Raw genomic sequence first — 25,930 nt, 5'->3', positions numbered from 1 at the left:
GGTGGTGTGGTTTGGCCTCTGGGAGGGTGTTCGGGGTTGAGCTGTGCCCCTCTCTCCCAGCACCTTTTGTGTTGCGAACCCCCAGCACCTCAGAATGTGACCGGATCTGGAAACAGGGTCATTGCAGATGTAATGGTTAAATGCAGACGAGGTCATCCTGGAGTATTGGGTGGCCCCAAATCCAGTCTGCCTGGTGTCTTTATAAAAAGGGGGACGTTTTTATTTCAGACATGCCCCCCGGGGAGAACCATGTGAAGGTGAAGGCGGAGATCCGGGGGATGCGTCCACAAGGGCGGGAACACCAGAGATGGCCAGCGACCGCCACACGCCGGAGCCCCAGGACAGATTCTCCCTCACCCTCATTGAACCAGCCTGCCCGCACCTCAGTCTCAGACCTCTGTCTCCAGAATTGTAAGAAGCAGTTTTTGTTGTTTAAGTTTTGGGGAACTTGGTTATGGTGGCCTTAGCAGACCCCCTGAAGATTTGGGGTGGGAGGGAGGGCGCTTTTCACTGTATCATGTTATGCCTTCGGAGTTTTTGGACATGGGCATGTATTTCTCTTTGGAAAACACGATTTAAAGATGGAGGCTGGAGTTTGCACGTTTCCTCCAGGTTTGGGAGCAAGGTCACTTCTATTTAGGGAGGGACCACTCTTTGGTTTTGGAAAAACTGCAGTGCGCATTTGGGTTATGCAAAAAATAGACCTCGGATGGGACGATGGAGTGGGGAGGGGGGACACTGAGGTGCACAGCTCCCCCACAAGGCAGAGTAAAAGGCAGGAGATGGTTTCACCATATTAGGAAGATTGAACTCCGTTTCCGCCAAGTTCAACGGCAGTTGGAACCTGGCCGAGCATGAGAGGAAAGCTGGACTTGCAATGTGCCAGCAGAGAGGGGGTCAAGGAGAGACGGCAGGAGGCTCTGTGGCTGTCAGACCCAAAGAGTGGAGCTTGTCTTTGGTGTTCTTCCTGCTTCGGTGTCGTTGGGTTCACTCCTGCGTCCTGGGGCTAGGTGAGCTTGGGAGAAAGCTAAAAAGGGCCCATGGACGTGTTTGAGATGGAGCGCGCTGGAGATGAAGGGCCTCAGGAGGTGAGCCTGTGGGGGCCATGTGGAGGCAAAACTCACAGGTGACAGTTGGGGAGACCCTGGAACATTCTAAGAGCCCTTATCCATGGGCTCTTGGACAAATGGGGGCTTCTCTTGTAGTGAAGATTTAGAGCTTGGAGACTGGAGAACAGGGGTCATTCTCAGGTCAGGGTTCACCTTAGCCCTGTGGCTCGCCCATCCTCCCACCTTTAACCCTAGTACCCCCTGTTGCTGGAGGGCCGGGGGTCTTCCCAGGAGGCTGGTACCTGTGAATCTTGTAGTTATTCTGGTTGGATACAGTGTGAGGTCCTGTGCATTCGGTCATACCATATATCTCGCTTATAGGCATGTCCAGGCTTAGGAAGAACTCAGAGGTCTCTTGGTTAAGAGGCGCAGCCCCGCTGATAAAAAAGTGGCAGTAATCAAGGCCAAGGTCACTCCTGACTTTGCTGAACACGAGGGCCTTCGCCATGCGGTAGCTCATGGGGGTGTCCTGTATCCTGTGAGTAAGAATGTCAGGGGCAGCTCAGCAGCCATGGAGCCGAACGGGGGTCAGTGAGCACCAGCTGGAGAAGGCTGAGCCCCCTTCCCCATGGCCCTCTCCCTGCCTGGCCCCGCTGGACCCTCCACCTACCCCAACATCTTTTTTGTATTGACCTTTAAGCCGATAACTCTTCCCCATGAAAATACTTTCTTCCTTAAGCTTGAGAATTTGATACCATTTGCTTTGATCGTCTCCTGCATCTTCTCCCAAATTCGGGGCACCCCCAGGAAGGCGGTAGGCTTTACCTCTTGCAGAGTGCTGATCAGAGTGCCCTGCAAGGGACCAGGCTGGGTTAGCCACACCTGCACCCTGCCCGGAACCCAGATGTCCCTCTCTCCCCAGCCGGCCAGCTCAGCCCCGGAGAAGCTCGGCTGACTGGACCAGGGTGAGCTCCCCACCCAAGGGAGCCAACCCACTGGTGGGCTGGTGGCCAATCAGATTTCACTCTGTGGGTGAAATCTGGGGATTTGGTGGAGAGCACAGACTGGTGACAAACCCGACCCGTGGATGCAGCAGACTATTGCACAGCTGTTAGAAAGGATGTAAGATTTGTTCCCAGACAGGTCTGTGGGTTCAGTGCAATCCCTTTCAAAATCCAGGCAGACTTTCCAATGGATTGACAAGCCCATCTCAACATTTATATGGAAATGCAGAGGACCTAGAATGACCAAAGCAGTTTTGGAAGAGAAGAACAAAGTGGGGAGAATTATTATCCGATTTTGAAATTTATTCTAAAATAGGGTGATCAGCCGTCCTGGTTTGCTCAGAACCCAAGGAGTTCCTAGAAGGTGGCGTTTTCAGTCACAAAACTGGGAATGTGTCAGGCAAACAAGGGCAAAGTGGGCACTGTGTCAGAAAGCCAGAAAAGTCCAGTCAGTGCGGTTTGGGTATCAGGCTGGACATACAGTTCCACGGGACAGAACAGAAAATCCAAACACGAGTCTCTACATCTATGAGCAATTCATAGTCAGTGAAAGCGCCCATGCAACTCAGAGGCGAGGAGGCTGGTCCTATCCTGAAAGATAAAAGCCAGAACTCCGTTTAGTGTCTCTCACCACACACAAAAGTGAACTCGGGACGGGGCACAGACCTAAGCATGAAAGCCAAAACCAGAGGCTCTGTGGGGCGCACGGCAGAGACCTCTGTGGCCCCAGGGCGGACAAGGGTCTCTTACATATGGCACCACACGCATGAAAGAAACGGGAAAAGGCTTCATCGGACTTGAAAATGAAAAGACATGCCACCAGGAGAAGGTGTTGGCAAATCGATATTTGGTCAAGCCCAGCCATAAGAAGAGACACAGCCACATTTTGAAATGAGCGAAAGATTGGCACAGATGTTTTTCTCCCAGAGAAGGTCCACAGCTGGCCGCCAAGAGCGTGGGGAGGTGCTCACCACCATTCGTCATGAGGGGTGCCACCTCCCACCCACTTCGAGAAGCAATAGTGTGGGCAGCAGCCCCGTGTCAGCGAGGATGGGGAGGAGCAGGGCCTCTTACGCGCTCCGGGGGGCAAAGGGGGGCGTGAAATGGGGCAGCCACTTTGGAAACAGTCTGGCAGTTTCTTGAAACGTTAAGATACCTTTATCACTCCCTGGATGTTGGGTTGGTCATTTGGAAACTGTTGACAGTTTTTGGAGATAATAAGGATGTGGGGGGAAGGGAACTTCTCAGGTCCCAAAGGTGCGTGGGTGCGCATTATGCAGTCAGCCAGAGAAGAAAGTATTTATCGAGTGGCTACGACATCTCAGACACTGAGCCCTAGCGTGGGAAGGGGGAAAGAGGGGCCAAGGAGATACAGAAGTGGAAAACAGAATGACAAGGAGGAGATGTGGTTAAGGGCCTTGAGATGGGATTGGTTTCTGGAGCTTTTTGGGTGCTGGGAATACTGACTTTAAAACAAAACAAAACCACACACACACATTCTGCTTTCAATACCAGTCACATCTTAGTTTTGAGTTTTTCGGTGCACAATCCATACAACCGTATGTGGATGCCCTGAATTGGGGAAAGGTAAAAACTAGAAGAATGTGGCCAACTGTTTCCATTGCTCCTGAACGGAGCATAAGATGAGGAAAGAGAAGGAACCCCTGGATCAAGGTGCTTAATATAACCATCCACCGACCCCGGGCTGCCCTCAGCCTTACTTTGAGAGCGTCTGGTTGAGCAAAGTAGGTGAAAGCCCCGATCTTCATGGGTACCCAGACATCCATCATTTGAGCTGCAATGTGGCTGAGGGGAAGGTAGCTGACCACCACCTCCTGCTTTTCTGCGGCACAAGACAGGCCGCTGTTCTTTGCCACTGTGCTCGCCGTCCACGTGATCTAGAACACAAGGCAGGCTTACGATCCAGGGGCCCCGTCCTCACTGAAGGGCCATTTAAATGCAATTACTTACCAAACACTTACAACACACCTACTGTGTGCTGGGCCCTGCTCTCCCGCTTCCCAAACATGAAGTCATCACATGCTGGGTCGGTACCTACAATCCTTTATACTTTAAGGATGGAAAAACAGAAGCCCAGAGTGGTTAACGAACTTGCCCGAGGCTGGGAGGAGCTGTAAAAGGTAGTGGGCAGATTTGGGGGTTGAGCCGACCCCTTTGGATCCAACAACAGAGCCTAGAATCGGAATGTCTACATGGAAAGTCAGAAACCTAACGGATTCAGTAAGTGGCTCAGGACCCAATCCTGGCTCCACCGTTTGCTAGCTCGGTGACCCTAGGCTCTTTGCTCATCTGTAAAATGGGCACAGGGGCTTCTCGTGCCCAACAAACCAAAAGCCACCCATTGTCCCATCACACAAACACCCAACAGTTAGCATATGCATGTTTTCCCTTCTCCAACGCCTGCCTCCATGCATCGTTTTAGCAGAGGTATAATTTTGCAGTCCGTCTTTCTCACTGGTGTCGTCCATCTCAGGCAGTGACCTCATTAATCCAGCCACACAGGCCTCCACACCGTTCCTCCCACACATGAGGCACGGCCCTGCTTCGGGGCCTTGGCGCTGGCTGTTCCTCCGATTGGAATGCTCTTCCTCCAGCTTGCCCTGCAACTGAGTCTTTCTCGAACATGACATTTCCACTTGAATGCCACACCACCTCGGAGAGGCCACGTCACGCCTTCCAAGCTGGAGTTCCCCTCGTCTAAGTCTCTGGGTGCCGTCACCACAACCTGCTTGGTTTTATATGCTTGCTCCCTGTCTTCCCAAGGGCCCTGATGGGGCCTGTTTGGTTCAGTGCTGTGTCCCCAGGACGTAGTAGGGACTCGACAGGTTTTGTTGACTGCGTGAGCGAGGAGACAGAAGGGATATGTAAGTAGGGCTGAGTCTGCAAAGTGCTGGCCCAGAGCGAGCCCTCAAGACCAGTCCCACTTCTCCCCCTGGGTCTCGGGATGGAGGGATTTTACTTCTCTCCCCGTAGCCCTGTCGCTTACAGCCTATGCTCCGAGGTACCCAGCACACATGCATTGAGGGAAGGGGCTTGGCGTGTGTAGACTGTGATGCATCCAGTGGTGTTGACCTCCTGGGTCCGGCTCCCGGCTCAGGGACATGGAGCACGTCATTTTCCCTCTCCAAGCCTTGGTTTCCCCGTCTGTGACAGGGGTTAATGACACCTTACCTCCTGGTAAGGGGTTTAGCGGGGGGTTAGCAGGTGCCTAGCTCAGTGTGGCGCAAAGTGCCCTGTGAACGGGAGCAACCTTGACCTGTTGATGTGCATTGAGAGTGTTGGTCCAGCTTTGACTCCCGTATAAAGATGATGATGACTTAGAAATACGAACGGCCAACGCTGCGTGGTTCGCTGCGTGCCAGGCGCCCTGTGCTCAGCTGTGGATTCCCCGCCACGCCGCCATCCGGAGCTGGAGTCTGCTCCCCTTTCCCTTCACAGGGCTGTTTTGACCAAGAGAATGGAGCAGGGGTGACCCTGGGTAGCTTTGGACATCGAGCCTCCACCTTTGTCTCAGGGGTGATTGCTCTGGGGGGTGGGGCGGTGGGAGCAGCCACCACGTGAAGGAGGTCCACGGCCTCGGAGCCACTGCCCTGTGGGGGACCCGGGCCACATGAGACCGATGGGCGCTGCCCTTCCGGCCCAGCCTGGCCACCAGCTCATGCCGGTGGGACGTGAGAAACTCCCCTTGAGCCCCGCCTCAGCTCCAGACCCAGAAATCACACAGCCCAGGGGTTTAAGTCTGTGAGTTGTAGGATGGCTGGTTACGCAGCATCCGTTAACCGCCACAGGATGTGGGATCATTCGCTGAGAAGTAGAAGCCGTTCTCATCTCCATCTTACAGGTGGGGAAGATGAGGAACTTGTCCCAGGTCACCCAGCTGGCAGGTGGGAGAGCCGGGACTCGGAGCCAGGCAGCCTCGCTCCAGGGCATGTGCTCAACACCCTGATGGCCGAAGACCATCTCACGGTACACGAAATTGCTAGGAGGAGAGACGTCGGCCAGGGTGGGGTGAGGGCCTAATGAGATTCCTTTCGTTCGTTTATTCGCTGAGCCCACAGAAGTGGATTGCTCCCTCCTCTGCACAGGCACCTGTGCACAAGCCCTGTCCTCGAGGAGCTGGTGTGCGCGACCGACAAGTGACTCTATAATATGTCAGTGTGAGAGCAGCAGCCAGAGGGGTTAGAAGCGGAGTGTTTTTATTTGCTCTTTTAAACATGGGAGTCAGGGAGGGCTTCCGGGAGGAGGTAATGTGTGAGTGGGGGTCTGAAGGAGGAGAAGCAACAAGCCACCCGGCTCTCTGGCAACGGGAACGTGCAGAGGGAAGAGCCAGGACGAAGGCTCGTGTGTCCAGTAACTATTAGTCGAGGCTGGGAGGAAACTCCTCATTGAAAAGCTGTGATCTTTCTGGTAGAGAACCACCATGCCAGTCGGGTGCACGTCCTGACAGACACTTTTCTGCTCTTAAAACATATGCGTGAGCGCATTGCTTGCTGCTGCTTCTCAGTTTCTAACGAAAAGCATGTTTGGCTGTCTGTGTATACTCTTCTGCAACTGGCTTCAAAATGTGTGCATCGCATGGCCAGTTTTACACATCAGCTGCATAGAGCTACAGCGTCTTTAAGAATGTGCGCCGTGGAGGGGCGCCCGGGGGGCTCAGTCGGTTCAGCGTGCAACTCTTGATTTCAGCTCAGGTCATGATCTCAGGCCCGTGAGATTGAGCCCCGTGTTGGGCTCCGCATACAGCAGGAGTCTGCTTGAGATTCTCCCTCTCCCTCTGCCCCTCCCCCTACTCCCACATAAATAAATACATCTTTTAAGAAAAAAGGTGTCCTGTGGAGCCAGCCTTTCTGCGTGGGTTCAGTCTCCACCACGTTGCTCTGTGTGCGAGCTGGGCCAAGTTACAGAACCTCTCTGGACTTCAGTTTTTCCACCTGTAAAAGGAGCCTGGTAGAATTGGGAGGCTCGTCGGGAGGATTTGCTAAGTGTAAAGCTCCCGGAACAGTGCCTGGCATGCTGTGAGCTGTGACTGTCTCTCCTGCTCTCTCTTGCTCTTTTTTAAACTGCTTTATTGAGGTGTAACTGACATACAGAGAGCGCGACACCCCCTGACACTTGTCTCCACCAGCGAACCCGTCACCAGTCTCAAGATAGTGAACATTATGTCACCCCTCTGTCATGCCTCCCTTTGCCACCTACCCCTACCCAGGCAGCCCCGGGTCTGCTTTCTGTCCCTACGGATAAGTTTGCATTTCTTAGGCTTTTATAGAAATGGGATCTTTTAGGATCTGTTCCCCTTATTCTTCTATACCCTTGGTCTAAAGTATGATCACCTGTGGACTCCATCCAAACTATACATGTCTTTCCCAGACACGCAGCCTTTCTTGGGCAACCAAAACTTCAACTTCTGCTTTACGTCCGAAACACAGAATGTATATTCTGCTCGTTCACCTGCTTGTCTGTTATCGAACACTGTTCTGAGCTCTCTACAAATATTAACTCATTTCATTTTCACAACAGCCCAGGAGGTCAGGGACTGTCGTACCATGCCCATTTTACAGATGTGCAAATGGAGGCTTGGAGATGTTAGGTGTCTGGCCCAAGATCACGAGGCAGGATTTGAACGCAGGTCTACTCTAAAGTCCCCGATCTCCACCCAAGAGGGCAGTGTTCACATGACCCTCCGTACTTCACTGGCTAGGGAGCCATTGTGTGCCAGACCCCTGAACGCCACCTTGCCGCCTGTGGGGCAAGAATAGAGCCAGAGGGCCAGTGGCGCAGGTGCAGGGACTCTGGGCGCTGCGAGGTTCATCGCCGTCGGCAGAGACAGCACTTACGTTGTCATGGCTAAGCATCACTCCCTTGGGATTGCCTGAGGTCCCAGAGGTGTAGATGATCATAGCGCACTGATTAGCCCTCTGGCTTTCCATGATCTGGTCCAGCCGGGAATCGGGGATGCTGTTGCCGAGCTCCATGAAATCATTCCACTGTGGAGAGAAGAGACAGGCAGAGGATGGGGATTCAGGATGTGAGGGTGGCCCTGGACACGCCAGGAGACCCCTTCCCTAGTCAGGTCTTGTGCCATCAGCTTCTCTAAAGCATGATTCCCTGCAAGAGGGGAGGCTTAGGGTCACCAGGCCTGGTACCTCTTACAAAAGCCCTGAGATGTTTGCTTCTCCTCCTTTACTTCCTGGCAGACTGCTGGGTCTGGACATGTGACTGCAGCTGGTCCAATCACAGTGAAGGTCAGGGCTTTTGCTGGAAGCTCTGGGACTGTAATGAGTCATCTGGACATGAATGAGTCAAGATGTAGCCCCAGGAGCTGCCTAAGGTCACACAGCAAGTAAACAAGAGCTGGCGGTCTAAACCAACAGGGTCAGAGCCTGTGCTCTTATCGACCTTCCAGTATGAGGCCTCAAGAGGAACTGTTGGGTTGTATGGACCGAGTATCACACAGGACCTACAAAATTTCCACCGCTGAGCCCCCAGCAAGGCTCTGGATGAGGGCAATGCCCTGAATTCAAGACGGAGGGCACACAGCATCCTCTAGAAGAGCCAGGGTGATGCTGGCCCCGTGACATCAGCTCCTGTCCGAGGGCATTTCTGGTTGGTTCGGCTGGGAGGGTGTTGCTGGCACCTAGTGGATGGAGGCCGGGGCGCCGCTCAGCACCCTACAATGCACGGCACGGCCCCGCGACATAGAATGATCCTCCCCAAGTGTCCAGAGCAACAAGGTCGAGAGATCCCTCTGTAAGCAGGGTTGCTAACAAAGGAGTTTTTTCGAGGTAGCCAGACCTCAGGTATTGTTGCTTTGATGGCCACTTTTCACCTCTAAAAAGTCTATGATTCTGATCTGTTTTCTTCCTTAATCATTCACCATCCTGGTCTTCATATTTGAGTGTTTTCTGGAAGGTACGAAAGCTGGCAAGGGTTTTGGTTGACCAGAAAGGATCATGGGCACCTTTTGTCCCACCTGCATGGAGGGCAAACCAAATAAACTCCATGACATTGTAGGACTTCTGATTTGAGTCATGGGTTTGAGGGTCTCATCTCATGGACATTAACAGGAGCTTGTCCTTGTCCCTCACAAGCCTCCTGCCCTGGCTTCTGGGAGACGACCCAGTGTATCCTCACACAGAACCCCTACTCTGGCTAAAGTACATCTCTGTTGCTTGTACCAAAACGTTTCCTGACTAATACACCCTGAGGCAGGGGCGCCTGGGTGGCTCAGCTGGTTAAGCGTCTGCCTTTGGCTCAGGTCAGGGAGCTGCCGCTCCCCCTGCTTGTGCTCTCTCTCTCTCTCTTAAGTAAATAAATTTTTAAAAATCTTTAAAAAATAAAACTCCCTGAGGCAGAGTGCATTTTCACAATATGACTGTGACAACTTTGATGGTCAGCTTTGATGGGCACAGTATGTTGGGGGCGATGGGGTGTGGCTTCCAAGAGTAGGTCCTTAAAGGCAAGACACCTTCCCCATGGTGCTCTCTCTCTCTCTCTCTCTCTCTCTCCCTCTCGATGTTCTCTGTAGAGATCTGAGCCAGGAGTAAGTCCAGAGATCCTGAGGTCACCATGCTGGAGAGGCCGCAGAGAGAGAGAGAGGGAGGCACAGGAGGAGCCCAGCTGTAGGGTCAGGACCAGAATGAGGACTAGGGACTTAGCCTCCAGTGCAGAATTTAAGGAGATGCAAACAACACAATAAAACAAAAAGGACAACAAACCTTTGGCGATCAAGATAAATACTATTTTAATGCAGTATATTTTAAGTCACTAACGATGCAGAAAAAAAAAACCCATGATGAATGAAATATCAAAAACCATTTTTTTTTGAAATAATCAAATATTTAAATAAAGACAGGCTCCACCAGGGCGGCTGGTCCAAGCCATGGCAGAAATGCTCAGCCCCGTGTTCATATTTGTACATATTAAACAGTGGTTCATGGCTTTAGTGAAGCTATTACTGATGACTTGGCACATATTAAAGCCTAAAGTAAAATTATAACAAATTCTGGTTTGGATATAAAGTGAGTATTTAAACCTAATGTGGGTTTTCACACACTAATTTTCAGTGATGTAGTATTTTTTCAATTGCCTTAATGTTCTGAAAAGAACAATTAATAAAATGATTGTTGTTGTCTTAAGCCACCAGTTTTGGGGGAGATTTGTTTCACAGCAGTAACTACTCACAACAGACATCTTCCCATAAATCAGACCCTTTCCGCCAGGAAGAAAAAGGAAGGCGCTAAAGCCCTGTCCGCCTGCCCCGCGGGCCACCCTCCCCGGCCTCGGCGGCCCCTCGCACACTTACAGAGTACACGTTCTCACTGCTCTCCTTCACGGGCAGCTTGTACTGGATGATCACTTTTAGGTTCTCCACCCTGCCCTGCGGAATCTGAAAGAAAGTTCCACATGGGCCTCATGGGCCTGGGAGAGACTGAGGGTGGATGTCTCCTCAGCAGTCTCCCGCAGGGACCCCAGCCCGCACAGCACTGCTCTTTGGCCCAACTGACAGGACACAACCTGATTTGAGGATGGGGTTCTTTTTGCCCGGTATCAGTAGCCTCCAACGCTTAACGGCCGGTGAAGACAACAGCGTCCTGGGCCTGCTACGGTCACAGAGTGCCGGTGGTTAGTTCGTGAGCCCGCGCCTTGCACTGTGCACCCAGGAGCCAGCTCACCTCCTAGCTGGAGCTGGGCCACAGATATCCTCGGTGAAGGTGATGGAACCTGGACAAGTTCAGGACTTTCTACCTATACCGAGGGCTCTGTGGTTCGGCTGACCACGCCTGTGGGATTCTTGTACCCGGTGGGTGCAGAGGAAGGGGTGTGTCTCTACAACATGTCGAGCCAGTCCAGTGACAGAGCCGCTGCCAACATCCGGTAGGTAATTGTAATTAAAACCAAGCCTCCAGCGTGGATTGAGAGAAGACGACAGAAGCTCTGGTAACAGTCGGACGGGAGGTTTCCAGAGAGAGAGGGAACCGACATCCAGAAAGCTTGGAGCAGGAAATGGCCGGGGATGTTTGAGGATTATATGAAGTCTCGGATGGCTAGGATGAGGTTGGAGGGGAGAGGATTAGGGTGGAGGCAGGAAAGGATGCTGAGGGCCAGGTCGGCCACACCTTGGAGGCAGTGGCGAGGAGTCTGGAGTTTATTCTAAGGAGGCAGGGAATCACTGAAGAGTTGGAGGACTATAAGCCATGGGTATTGCCTAGAATTAAAGATTCCCAAGCGGAACTGAATATTCAGTTTGGGAGGAGCGTGTCAGAAGCCTGGCTTTGAATCTTGCATGTGAAGGGTGTAGGTTTTTTCACCCCAAATTGTAAGCCAGTATTTGGCAAAAAGGACCCACTCTTCACCCACCCCCCATCCCACAGTTGGTTCTGCTATGAACAGAACAAATAGGGAATAACATGAGTATCGGGGACCGTAGAGGCATCACTTAAAGCAATTTCAGAAAGCTCAAGGCTGGAGGGAGAAGTCTGTTTTCCCTGAACCAGGTCAGGAATTAGGCATCCAAGGAGGATTGGTGGGGGAGACTTCTATTTCACTGAGTCTAGCTGGATTTCATGAGTCTGGAAAGTCTACCCTAACTTCAGAGATGCTAAAATGTGGGAAAACATGACCAACGATGATTGGAGGATGCCGTTGACAGCAAGACACATCTCAACTCCAGAGACATTAAAAAGTAGAGAAGTGTGTAACTCAGAAATACAATGTTGATACAACAGCCACAGGGCCCTCGGACTGGTGAATCTGGGCACAGAGGTTCACTGTCCTGAAGATTCCTCTCCCCATGGGGTCCTCCTGCCAGAAGCTGGATGAGGAAATTGCAGCTCATTCAAACACTAGTAATGGAAAAACTTTCCACAACATCCATACGAAGATACTACAAGATAAAAAGGGAGTAAGAGGGGAGCCAAATTTTGTACGTAAAGAAAAGTCACCACAAAGCAAAGGAAAATTGTCACCCAATGTTCCAAAATAAAATTTAAAACGTAACAAAGTAAACACAGCTGGAAAGGAAGAACACAAAGCAAACATACGACCACTGAGGGAAGAGAGAACCACACCAGAAAGAGGTGAAACAGGAAGTGGTAGAACTTAGGAAAGAAATAGAAGAGAAAGAAGCATATCAGGAATGATGACAGTTATTTAAAAAATGACAATGACAAGGGGGCGAAAGCCTTAAAATAATTACATGTCTAAAAGAAAATAAGTAGTGGGCTGTATATAAAATAATACGTAAACGCATTTTAAAAATAGAAGCTTACATGCTGGACAGGAAGCCTACTTAAAAAAAATTCAAAAACTTAAAAAATTAAATAAAGGGCATTTAAAACAATAGCTCAGTAGGAAATGAAGTTAATATAAATTGGAAATTAGATCCCTGCCGCTCCACCCTGCGCCCCCTAGTTATACTAAAGTAGCCGTGGAGGAGGCTTACCGAACCCAAGAATGGGGCCAGCCCCACCACCCCAACTATCATTAGCATCCACCTGGGAGCAACAGGACAGGTAGTCAGGCCCTAGCAGTCCCCCTGGGTGACTGGTGGGCGGTGTTTGGGTTTGGGCTTTACCGAAAGGATTTTCTTTAACTGTAGGTCATTCTCAACCAGCAGGATGTTCACTTTGGCCTGAGTAATGACGTATTGGCAAGCCTCCGCAGAGTTGGTGGCATAAATACCGACACAAAGACCCCTGGGGAAAGAAAACACATGTGCGTGTGCACGTGCCCACACACCCACATCCTAAGGTGGGAATGTCCTGGAAGGTGGGGGGAGGGGAAAGCTCTATCGACAAATCCTGAGTTTGCAGCCTTTGGTACCAGCTTCCCTCCCTCCACGACTTGACCATGATGAAAACAACAAAAATAAGGGTGATGGAAGCAGCAAGTCCTGTAATGTCGTTGTGATGGCGGGTCACGGAGCCCTCACAGCATCCCATTTTAGAGATGAGGAAACTGGGCCCCAGGACAGTGAAGTCACTTGTTCAGGGTCCCACGGCAATAGATGCTAAAGGTGGGATTTGGACCCCCACTCAGCTACCTGTTCCCTTCATTTTGCTGCCTCTTGTTCTTGCCTTTAACCATTCTGTTTCTCAAATTTGCGTTTCCCTAATGGCTGATGACGTCCAGTGTCTCCCCAGGTGCTTGTTGGCTACTTCCCTCTGTGAGCTTTCTGTTCAAGCCTTTTGCTTATTTAAAATCTTTTTGTCTTTTTTTGCTTTAAAGATTTTTTAGTGTAATCTCTACACCCAACATGGGGCTCCAACTCATGACCCTCTACCAACAGCCAGCCAGCTGCCCCGCCTTTTGTCTTTTTATTACGCAGTTACAGAAGCACCTTATGTATCTGACATGCTAGTCCTTTGTCAGGTTGGTTGGTCGGTGGGTCTGTCTTGCCCCCTCACGTGGGGTTGCACCTGCAATCCCCGGTCACATGTCAGTCAGAGCCAGCCCAGGGCTGCTAGCCCGGAGTAGCGGCTCCCCCGCATTCAGGGTCAACCCAGCCCACAGTCTTACCCTGCTAAGATGGCACCAAGAGAAGCAATAAACCACTCAACGGAGTTAAAGCCCAGGATGCCAACTCCCTGGAAACGCTGCAGGCCCAGCTGGGAAGGCAAAAACAAACAAACAGAAAGCAGAAACACAAAGACGGTTTGTTTCTGGGTGGGATCTGCTCACTGGGGTGTGTGAAAGCAGACTCCAAAGCCCATGAGGTCACGTTGGGAAAAGCCAGTGTTGAGCCTAAAATCTGGGGTGTGATATTTTTGTGACTGTTGGGAGGCTGGTTTGCCTCCCTCTACATAATGCACCATTTATTTATTCTTGTTTTTTATGTATTTTATTTTTTATTGTGGTAAACTCTATATAGCAATTTTTAGTGCACAGCTCAGTGGCATGAAGCACACTCACACTGTTGTGCAGTCGTCGCCACCCTCTCCAGAACTTTCCATCTCCCCACATGGAGACTCTGTCCCCGTGAAACATGGACTCCCCACCTCCTGCCCCAGCCCTGGCTCCTGCCATCTCCTCTCTGTCTCTGTGGATGGGACTCCTCTGGGGATCTCCTGGGAGTGGGGTCCTGCGGGATGTGTCCTTCTGGGTCTGGCTCCTCTCACTGAGCACGGTGTCGTCAAGGTCCATCCGTATTGTGGCAGGTGTTAGAATGTCCTTCCGTTGTTAGACTGAATAATAATTTGCCGTATGGATGGACCACTTATCCATTCCTCCACCCATGGAGACTTAGTTGCCTCCACATTTTGACTACTGTTAATAATGCCGCTGTGAACGTTGTGTAAAAGTATCTATTTGAGTCCTTGCTTTGAATTCTTTTGGGAATTGTTGGGTCATATGGTAATTCCATGTTTAATCTTTTGAGGAACCACCACACTGTCTTCCGTAATGGCTGCACCATCCTTGGGGTGCCTGGGTGGCTCAGTGGGTTAAGCATCTGTCTTTGGCTCAGGTCATGATCCCAGGGTTCTGGGATCGAGCTCCTGTGGAGCAGGGAGACTACTTCTCCCTCTCCCTCCGCCTGCTGCTCCCCTTGCTTGTTCTCTCTCTATGTGTCAAATAAATAAATCTTTAAAAATAAATAAATAAGATGTAGCCTTGATCTGAATGTACCTGAGGATGAACCAGGAAATCCAGACATGAAGGTGATCCTCGTTGGGGGAGGCCCAGGCTTTGCCACACCCCAGATTTTAGGCTCAATGGTGGCCTTTCCCCATGAGACTACACGGAGTTTTGGGAAACTCTTAACTTTGTTGGCTGTTTTAGTCACGTGGGCAAGGCTGGCAATGACCCACTGTTCTTGGGGAAAATATAAGCATTTGGAAGGTATGTGCCTGCCAGTGCTTCAGAACACTATAACAAGTATTTCTGCTTAGTAACAAGCAGGCTGTCTTCTTTGCAGGTAGACGGTCTCTATTAATATGGAGATAAACTGATTTGGTACTGTTTGGATCCCTGAGGATTGGGAGAGTAGGGATCTTTGAATCCCCAGATCTAAGGCCAAAGCCAGAGAGGATCGTCTTTCAGGAGAGGTGCACTAATCACAGCACTGTGGTGGGGCAGCCGAGCAGAAGCTCAGCCCTCACAGACAGTTCTCATCATCTCGCGGTGGAGACACGTGGGTGTCAGAGGGGAGGGGAGAGAGGAAGTCAGGTCTGGGTCAAAATGTGACAGCATTTCCTATAAACCAAACCACCAGGCATTCCCTTGTGCAGTAGGAGGTACCTGTCATATTCGTTATCTGTTGCTGCATAACGTATCACCACAAACTTGGCAGCTTAAAAGAACACACATTCATCGTTGCCACTTCCATAGGTCAGGAGTCTGGGGACAGCTTCACTGGGTCCTCTGCTTAGGATCTCCTGAAGCTGCAGTTAAGGTATCTGCAGGGACTGTGGTCTCCTCTGAAGCTTGAGGACCTTTCTCCACACTTGCAGACTGTTTGTGTTATTCGTTTCCTTGTGCTTAAATGACTGAGGTCCGGTTTCTTCCTAGCTGTCAGCTGGGGACTGCTCTCCTAGAGGTGGTCGGTTGTCCCCTGCCACATAGCCCTGTCCACAGCATGGCAATGTGCTTCCTCAAAGCCAGCAAAAGAATCTTTCTTTTAGTGGTTTCCCTGATTAGGTCAGGCCCACCAGAGCATTTGCTGTTTTGATGAACTCAGAGTCAGCTGATCAGGGAGCTTAATTCCATCTGCAAAATCTCTTCACCTTTGCCACCACAGGAGTAAAATCCCATCATAGTCCCAAGTCCTGCCCATACTCAAGGGGAGGAGTCTGTCTATACAGTGTGAATACACCAGGGGTTGGAAACCTTGGGAGTTATTGTAGAATTCTGCCTACCATGCCTATCAAAGTAGCCAATATGAACGTTTTTTATAATATGTTGTCAAGAGTAATAGGTAAGCAGCTTCTCTCACACACACACTGTGAGTGGGCATATAGAAGCACCGTCTCTGTAAGAATTCATTGTACAAAGAAGGTTCTCTGTGGCTCCATACATGGTCGCAAAGCCTAGAAACACTGTCAGTACCCACCATTAGGGGGCTGGTTATGCCAGTATTGCTACATGCATATTTGTAGTTGCTGAAAAGAGTATGGATTTGTTTTTAGTGAATCAACCATGGGAGGATCTCAGAGTGAATCAACCATGGGAGGATCTCAGGCTGGAGGCAGCCAGCCTCCAAGATGGCTCCCAATGAGTCTCACCTCCTGGGGTTTGTGTTCCTGTATAATCCCCTCCCACATTGTGTCAGGGCTGGTCTGTGTAACCAGTAGAATCTGGAAGAAGGGATAGAATGTCACCACTGAGATTAGGTTATGGAAGCTATGGGAAGATATGGTTCCCATCCTGTTCACACTCTCTTGGATCACTTATTCTGGGGGAAGCTGGCTGCCATAGTCTGAGGACACTCGACCCAATAGAGAAGGCCAGGGAACCAGGAACCAAGGCCTCCTGCCAATAGCCAGCCATGTAAGTAAGCTTACATGTGGACCCTCTGGCCCTAGTCAAGCCTTCAGGTGGACAGCGTGACTACAGCCTTGCGAGAGACCCTGCAGCTAAATTTGGGGTAATTCGTTATGCAGCAGTAGCTAACTAATACAGAGAGACTTTAAAAAGCAAGACGTGGGGCGCCTGGGTGGCTCAGTGAGTTAAGCATCTAACTTCAGCCTGGGTCATGATCTCGGGATCCTGGGATTAAGCCCCAAGTTGAACTCCGTGTGCAGCAGGGGGTCTGCTTGTCCCTCTGCTCCCTCACCCTGCTTGTGTTCTCTCTCTCTCTTTCTCAAATAAATAGGTAAAATCTTAAAAACAAATAGCAAGGTGCAGAATCATGGGTGGAGTAGGCTATCATGTGTGTAAAAATTTGCATGTAGAGAAACTTTGTAATATATACACATAATTTATTCCCTAAAAGGATTTACAAAAAACTGGCAATGGTGGCTGCCTCCATAAGGGAGGGGTCAAGGATTAAAGAGAAAATTCTCACCAATTAACCTTCATATCCTATGGGGCCTTGTGCATTTTATACCAAATATATGTGTATGTCGAATGAACGATTGATGAATGAATGAATGAATGAATGAATGAATGAATGAATAATTCATTTACCTTGATCAAGGCTCTTGCAGCCTTCCGACAAGCCTCATAGTACTGTTTGAAATTCAGAACATCCCACTGCTCACTGTTCTTTGTTGCGAGGGCTGGATATGTCCCAAATCGGTTGACTGACTCCCGAAAAAATTCAGGGATGGTTATTGGGGTCTCATGGCCTGGCCCATGTCTTGATAGCCTCAGAAGGACTTCTCCATCTCGACGAACGGTCCACAGCCCAGGAGTAGCTGCAAACAGCCACCAGGGTTGGTGGCAAATGTTTTCATTAATTTAATAACTTTGGGGGAGGAGTGTCCTTTTTGGGATTGAAGAGCTGAGTGTTGAATTAATCCCACTCCTCGGGTGAAGTCACATGGCCCACACCAGCCCATTCATGCTTTTTCTTTCTTATTTTTCCTTACCCCCCCCTCAGCAATTTACTATGAAAAGTTTCACACATATAAGAAACTTGACAGGACTGTGTACCCGACACCCTCGTACTCAGCACGCGGTTTCCACAACTGCTAGCATTTGTCCCATTTGCTTTATCACGTCTCTGTCCTGCCATCTCTCTACCTCCATCCATCACTCCGTCTATTTCAAAGTAAGCTGCAGCTCTCCATCCATTTCACCCTTAAACACTTCAGCATGGGAGTCATTCACTGGAGTTCCATATTATTTATAGGTTTTTTAGTTTAAGGTAGAATTTACATGCGGCCGACTGCTTAGACTTTGGCCAGTGGAACGTGGGAAGTGGTTGTTGTGTTTCTCCCAGGCGGAAGGTTTCCAAGCCAGCGTCTGACTCGCGTACCCCATTCTCCTCACAAAAATGGTGCAAGCACATGGCCGGGAGGCACCCTCGTGCCAGATACACATCATGCGAGCAAGAAACAAGCTTGTGTCGTGCTGAGCTGTTGAGGTGTGGGGTTGGACGTTACAGCGGCATCACCCGGACCACGCTGATACCACCACTTATATGGACCTGGCAAAGGGGCTGACTCCAAACCAGTTTGTTTCCCCCCATCCCTTACCTCCTTTAAGGCTGGGAAATGGTGGAGCCCTAGAAAAAAGAGAGGAGGGTCTCGCCTGGAGAGAGCTGATGTGCAGTGTGTTGCTCATCACCCCCCTCCCCAGCCACGGCCCAAGTGAGAGAAGATTCTGGAAGCCCTCTTGGAGAACTGGGTGTGTGACTCTTGACTTTGACTGAAACTTACGCACTGGAGAGGTGGTAGCTGGGAAAGGCCCAAGTAGACAGCGGGGTTGGGGGAACACCGGCCGTCCCCGTGCTGTGGGACACTGATTTTTTCTCCTTGACGGACATGGACCTCATGGAGGGGCTCCTAAGGGCTTTTGGCTGGAAGCCAGTAAGAAGAGCCTGGAGATCTGCGTTCAGAGGCGGACACTGAGGGGTCACCAGTGGGCGCTGAGAAAAAGGCACGAACCGTGTATCATTCCGCTAGGGCCGCTGTGAGAAAGTACCCCAAACTGAGAGGCCGAAACAACAGCAATCTATTCTCTCCGCTCTGGAGGCCATAAGTATGAGATCAAGTGTGGGCAGAGTCGGCTCCTTTGGAGGCCATGGTGGAGAATCGGTTCCATGCCTCCCTCCTAGTTCCTGGCGATTTGCCGGCCGTCTTTGGAGTTCCTGGCTCACAAAAGCATCACCCCAGTCTGTGCCCTCAGCTTCGCGTGGCGTATCCCCGTGTCCCGTCTGTGTGCCTGTCTGTGTCCAACTTGCCGCTTTTCTTACAGACACCAGTCGTATCGGGTTAGGACCCATGCGAATGACCTCATCTTAACCTAATGACTTCTGCAGTGATCCCTCTTTCCCAGCAAGTCACATCCTGGGGTGCTCCGTGTTGGGCGTGTCTTCGTTCATGTGCCTGTTCCAGCACAATGCAAGACACTTACAAATAACAGACATTTATTTCTCATGGTTGTGGGGCCGGGAAGTCAAAGATCAAGGCGCTGGCAGATTCAGTGTCTGGGGAGAGCCTGTTTTCTGGTTCACAGCGGCTTCTCACTGTGTCCTCACCTGGCAGCAGGGGTGAGGGAGCTCTCTCGGACCTCTTTTATAAGGGCTCTGATCCAGTTCATGTGGGCTTCACCCTCATGACCTGATCCCTTCCCAAAGGCCCCACCTTCCAATATCATCACATTGGGGTTTAGTTTCAACAGATGAGTTTCGGAGGGACGCAAGTATTCAGACCATAACAGGGGGATACAGTTCAACCCATGGCAGCCTACATCAAGGCAAGGCTGATCAGCGGTTTCCCCTGACCCACCCCCGAGGAGAATTAGCAGGAGGCGTGCCAGCTTACAGTGGGCAGCGGGGAGAACATCATGGAGGAGATAGAAGCGCAGCTCATCGGGCCTCCCCGCCGCCACCGCTGCAGGCAGCCAGCCGAAGCCCGGGGAAAGGCAGAAGCTTTAAATGGGACAAAAATGTGGAGCGCTGTCACCTGGATCCTGGTTAGGGGTATCTTATTGTCTGTATTGGATTGAATGGTGCTCCCCCAAAATTCATGTACCGAATCTCAGAATGCGACCTTATTTGGAAATAGGGCCTTGGCAGGTGGGATCAGTGGAGGATCCCAAGATGGAATTCTGGTTGTAGGGTTGGCCCTGAGCCCAATGACTGGTGTCCTTACAGGAAGAGGAGAGGACACAGAGACTCCCAGAGACAGAAGGCCATGTAATGCGGGAGGCGGAGATTGCCGTAAACCAAGATCCTTGTAAACCAAGGATCACCAAGGATTGCCAGGAGCCACCAGGAGCCGCCGACACCTTGATCTCAGTCTTCTAGCCTCCAGAACCCTCACAGAATGAGGTTCTGTTGTTTCCACCACCTGGCCTGGGATACTTTGTTACGGCAGCCCTTGGAATCTGACAAGTGACCAAAATGAGAGTCTGAAGATGATTGTCGCTTGAGAATGATTACAAAAGCTGTCATTCTTGCCGACGTTTTATGCACTTGGAAGAGGGCAGCTGTGAGACATAATGAAGACGCTCTATCTCGTGATGTTCCCTGAGCTTTGTCCCGGCGGCAAAGCGGTTACAACATATGGATGAAAATCATTATCACATACCTGCACTATGTATTTGTTATATATAGATAATACAAATGTTAATATACAGTAACGTTTAATTACAATATATCTGTATTCTATACATTAATGTCTGTACTATAGAAATATTATATCTACATTATATCCATTTTCAGTTGCAACTGTGCTACATATAATTACATCTGCATTGTATATATAGATAAGTACGTCTGTGCTATATTGTTACATCTGCACTATATACATGCTTACATCTGGCCTATATCACATCGGGACCATGTATATTACTGTATCTGTACTATATATATATACAGTGGCATCTGTACTTTATATATATACACACACACAGTTATACCCACTGTATGTATTATTATATCTGTGTCTACACTATATATTATTATATCTGCACTACATGTATTATCACATTGTAGATACACCCACACGTATGTAATTATATCTGCACTATATATAATGGTTCCTGGGTGCTTTAACCACATGGCTGTCCTAATAGGGAGGTGTTAGGATCAATGTCCTGTGCTACAAATGATACAAATGAGGTTTCCGAAGAGCAAGCCCCTCACCCACTGTCACGGGACTGGTTCAGTTCTGCTCGGACAGCAGCTTGCCTGGGCTGCCTGCACTCCCTATCGGGTGTCGGTAGGAGTCGCCCATCCCTCCACCCCCTTTTCGGGCGCCTCAGCCGAAGCCAGGGGCCGGGCAAGGAACAAGTGTGTCCTGACTCCTTTATGAAAAGGTTTGGCTAAGTCCGTGCCCCTTTCTCTTTCCCATGAGCACTCTAGTACAACGTACCTTTGTTTTTACTCATGTCTCCTTTAGGGTCCTTAATCTCCTCTTTACGAGTCATGGGGTTTTCAGCCTTTCCAGGTCCAGAGACACCATGCTTCACAGCACTGCAAGGTACAAAGCAGGGAGCTAACTTAGCGGGCCCGGCGAAGGGGCTGCAGGTCTAAGGCCAGCTTCCATCCACTGGTCATGCCTGCCTAGAATCCTGGGATAAATTAGTCATGCTTGTCCCAGGCCTAGGAGGGGAGGAGAGTGGTCTGTTTGCATCCAATCCAGGAGTTTCCAGAAGAGTCTCTTAAATGGTTGGAATATAGTGACCAAATGTGGTCCTGTGGGTGAGAAAACATTTTGAACTCCCAAGAGAAAGAAACCCACGGGAGAGTTCTGTTCCGTTTGGTTGCCTTAAAGATAGTATGACATGAAAACCCAAAGGGCATAAATGAAAAACAGAAAATCTTGCTGCATAAGAAGTTTTTAATTTCCCACATGGCAAAAGAATACCATAAGCCATCGAAAGCTCAACAACAAACAGAAACAATATGGGTAACATGTCTAATAGATAAAGGTCTGATTTCCTTCATATGTGAAGAACTCCAATGGATCAATAAGAAAAAGTCCCAGTACCCCAAAGGACATAAATAGGAAGTTCCTGGAAAACAAATTTAAAATGACTTTCTCAGTCATGAGAGAATGCAATAGAAAATATTATGATGTACTTCACCTGTCAGATTGAGTAATAAGCTTAAGAAGGCTGAAAAATACTTTATATCAGTGAGGATGTGAGGAGACAGACACTCGCACACATTAGGAGACTGATGCGGCCCTGTTGGAAGACAGCAGCCCGTGGTCAGACTTCAGATCACACGGTCGCTCACCCGTCCTTGGAGGACACTGAAGATTCTGGCTGCTGGGGTCCTTGCATGCTCATTAACTGGACTGTGTTGTTTGAAGCCTTTTGTGTAGGATGGGGTCAACCACCACTCCTTAACCTTGTCTGATTTGCAGTGTGTTAATCCTTAAACCAATCGAGCAACATTCTTTTTTTTTTTTTTAAAGATTTTATTTATTTATTTGACAGAGATAGAGACAGCCAGCGAGAGAGGGAACACAAGCAGGGGGAGTGGGAGAGGAAGAAGCAGGCTCATAGTGGAGGAGCCTGATGTGGGGCTCGATCCCATAACGCCGGGATCATGCCCTGAGCCGAAGGCAGACGCTTAACCGCTGTGCCACCCAGTCGCCCCTCGAGCAACATTCTTTTAAACATTTACATAATGAAAATTCATAGTTGTTTTCCTAGACGAAAGTTCATATGTTGAAGCCCTAACCCCGCAGTGTGATTGTATTTGGAGATGGAAACTTTAGGGAGGTACTTCAGGTTAGAGGAAGTCATAATAGTGGGGCCCTGATCCAATAAGATTAGTGTCTTTATAAGAGGAAAGGAAATCAGCTCTTGCTCTCGCTCGGCCTCATGAAGACACGGCTGCGTGCAGCCTATGAAGAGGGCTGTCCCCAGAAACCAGCCCCACTGACACCTTGATCTTGGACTTCCAGCCTCCAGAACTGAGAGAAAATAAATTTCTGCTAAGTCACCCATTCTGCAGTATTTTGTTTTTTGCCTTAGTGAGCTAATCTGGTTGCATGAATATTTAGAAGATACTAAATCTTTTTTTTTTTTAAGATTTTATTTATTTATTGGACAGAGATAGAGACAGCCAGTGAGAGAGGGAACACAAGCAGGGGGAGTGGGAGAGGAAGAAGCAGGCTCATAGCGGAGGAGCCTGATGTGGGGCTCGATCCCAGAACTCCGGGACCACGCCCTGAGCCGAAGGCAGACGCTTAACCGCTGTGCCACCCAGGCGCCCCAAAAGATACTAAATCTTAAATGCCATTTAGTGAACTTAGGAATTTAGCAAGTCAATATTCCCGAAACATTTGAACATTGGCCACGTGTTTCATTAATCAGATTCTAAGCATGTAACTAAAATCACAAATCCAGTATGTGATTTTTTCGCAATCCAGGATGTCTGCAGACATCACCAGCAGTCCCCTTGGAGGCCAGAATTGCTGGCTGACATTGTTTGAAAACAACGCGTCGGTGGTTTCCGTGAAGGAAAAGTGTCTTATCTTGCTCATGACAAACAGCATACTTGATAGAAGAATCAAGCAGTCCTGAGTTCTAGATCTGCAGTTCACGTTCTACAAGAACCTGACGACACACAGTCTGGCGAACGTAGCCCCGTAACCTGTGCGCGGTTCTACGCTAGTGGACCCTGGCTGTGTATTTCTGTGAAAATGAGCAGCTGGAAAGGCACATTATAATATGAACTTAGATGAGTCTCTGTGGCATTGATACACACGGAGTGGAGCAAAGCAAATAGCCAAACACAGCCGATCTGAATGAAGCTAGGAGCACGCATGCAAAGACACCCATGAAGCGTGCCACACAGGAAGGAACCAGGAAGTCCAAGGTCCTCCTGGAGCAGCTGGATCTGGCTCAGAACCGTGGTGTCCCCCAATCTACCATTTCACCTCCATTGCTCCCTCCCTCCCTTCATTCCATCACCCTTCCACCCACCCATCCTGCCTTCTTTCCATCCTTCCCCTTCATCAGTCCTTCCATCCACTCATCCATCTATCTATCCATCACCTAACCAGCTTCCCTCCCTCGCTCCCTCCCTTTGTCTCTCTCTCCTCTCTCTTCTCTCCCTTATCTGTTTCCCTTCTTCCTTTCTTGCTTCCTTCTGTCTCCTCCCTCCCTCCACACACCCTCTGCTTTCCCTCCCCTTCTCCCTCTCTCCTACCTCTCCCTCTTTCCCCCACATCTGGCCCATCTACAAATTCCATCAGCTCAGTCTTCAAAATAGGTCCCCAAACCACTGCACCCCTGGACAGGTGCAGCTACCTGGAACCTGGGCTTCCTCCCACGAGCCAGAGGGACCCCACTCAAGGGTGGGATCCCATCAGCCACAACCAATGTGTGGATTCCAGCCAGATCCGAACCCAACAAGGCATCTCTGATCAGTGGGGACTTGAACACTGACTGGATGTCAAGTGACACGAAGAAAGGATGGTCACTTTTTAAAGTGTGATCATGGCTTTGAGACTAAGTTAAAGAACCCCTGTAGCTAAAGGATTCACAGGTGAAATAACACGCTGTCTGGAGTTTGCTTTAAAACAGTCCAGCAGGAGCATGGCCACACGGAGAGAAACAAGGCCAGCTTCACGTCAGCAATTATTGGAGCAAAGTAATGGGTACAGTTGTTGCTGTCGTTGGGAGGGGGTGGGGTGGGTGATAACACTACCAGCTCTATTTGTGTGTGTGTTTGAAATATTCCATCATAAGAACAGGAAAGAAATAAGAATAAAATGAAATGTTGTTCTGATCCTGTCCCTTCTCTGCCTGCAGCCCTCCAGGGCTCCCACCTCCCTCAGGGTATAAGCCCAAGTCCTGCCCGTGCCCACAAGGCCCTACACGGCCACCTGCCCCCCCCAGCCCTCCCCTCCCGTCTCCGTGGTACATCCATACCGTGGAACGCCACACCACAGAGGATGGAACTGTGGATGCAACAGTTTGAGCAAGTCTCAAAGGCCACACATTCTATGATTCCATTTATGGGACTTTCTGGAAAAGGCAAAAAGGCAGTGACAGAGAACAGACTGGAGGTTGCCAGGAGTGGGGTTGACCATGAAGGGGGAACAGGAAGAAATTTGGGGGGGGAGTGGAACGAGTGACTGTGCTGCTGGTTATACGATTCCAAGCATGGACCAAAACTCTAGAACTCTCCACCAAAAACATGAATTCTATAATGTGTGAATAAAGTGTGCTGTACATCTTAAAATGGACGATTGAAAAATGTCTGTAGTTAATTCATTGGGTTTTCCAGTATCACTAAAGATAAAATGTAAGGAGCCAATAGCCTGTTAGCAACCACTTCCCATTTCCTGTGGAGACTTAGTTCTTGTCCACAGTATGCCAGTTCTGTATTAATTGTTCAAAAGCCTGATCATGGGACGCCTGGATGGTTCAGTCGGTGAAGCATCTGCCTTTGGCTCAGGTCATGATCCCAGGGTTCTGGGATCGAGTTCTGCATCAGGCTCCCTGCTGAGCCTGCCTCTTCCCCTGCCCCTCCCCCCACCCGATCATGCTCTCTCTCAAAGAAATAAATAAAATCTTAAAAAAAATAAAAGCCTAATCATTTTTCCAAATATGTTACATGGTGATAGCATTCTTTCAGGTCAGCTGTATTTTTATTCTATCAGTCTAAGGAGAAAAATTTCCTCTAGCCAGTTAATGTTTTATTTAAAAAAATAAGTGTTATAAAAACTTTGAGGAAGTTTAAGAGAAAAGTTGTACTCTACAACAAAATTGTGTATCCCGCTTAAAAGTAAAACTTGGGATAAAACATAAGCACGGATAAGAATGTCATAAAAGATCTACCTTCTATAGGGCACTGTGACAAACATTTTGGGGCCACCATCAAGGACCTTGAGGACAGATCTGCCCAGAGTTCCAACTGGGAGTAGAACTCCCATATGCGGACAAACCAAAGTAGACTGGAGACACCAAAGAATAACCCACCAAGGGATGGGGTCGGGGAGTGCTGGCTTGATGTACAGTTTCCTTTTGGGGCAATGAGCAATTCTTGGACCTAAACAGAAGTTTGCACAGTGCACTGTGAATGCACTAAATGCCACTGAGCTGTCCCCTGTAAAAAGGCTAATTTTATGTTATGTGAATCTCACCTCAATGGAAAACACACTCCAGAGAGGTTGGTTCATGGTTACTGAATCTGAATGTTCTTTGAAACAGGATCTTAAACTGGAAAAGCAAGATTCAGGACGACCTACAAAGAGGGGGCCATTTGTGTAGGTGAATAGGTTT

At 49.5% G+C, this 25,930-nt stretch overlaps 1 protein-coding gene across 1 annotated transcript in view; it reads right to left on the bottom strand.

The window, feature by feature from the left end:
• LOC113242667 (long-chain-fatty-acid--CoA ligase ACSBG2-like) overlaps positions 1-25,930 on the bottom strand; it is a 58,957-nt gene that overhangs the window by 4,642 nt on the left and 28,385 nt on the right. Inside the window, exons 3-12 of the mRNA XM_057311249.1 lie at positions 21,055-21,155; positions 18,398-18,562; positions 17,198-17,427; positions 13,592-13,680; positions 12,648-12,768; positions 10,377-10,460; positions 7,909-8,058; positions 3,775-3,951; positions 1,720-1,901; positions 1,352-1,585 (exon numbers count right to left, since the gene is read on the bottom strand). Coding sequence (XP_057167232.1) covers positions 1,352-1,585; positions 1,720-1,901; positions 3,775-3,951; positions 7,909-8,058; positions 10,377-10,460; positions 12,648-12,768; positions 13,592-13,680; positions 17,198-17,427; positions 18,398-18,562; positions 21,055-21,155 — 1,533 coding nt within the window. The remainder of the gene's footprint in view (positions 1-1,351; positions 1,586-1,719; positions 1,902-3,774; positions 3,952-7,908; positions 8,059-10,376; positions 10,461-12,647; positions 12,769-13,591; positions 13,681-17,197; positions 17,428-18,397; positions 18,563-21,054; positions 21,156-25,930) is intronic.

Source organism: Ursus arctos, unplaced genomic scaffold (assembly GCF_023065955.2).
Source record: "Ursus arctos isolate Adak ecotype North America unplaced genomic scaffold, UrsArc2.0 scaffold_14, whole genome shotgun sequence".
Taxonomy (NCBI): domain Eukaryota; kingdom Metazoa; phylum Chordata; class Mammalia; order Carnivora; family Ursidae; genus Ursus; species Ursus arctos.
Note: the sequence above shows the minus strand (reverse complement) of the source record. Positions and strands in the feature narration are given on the sequence as shown.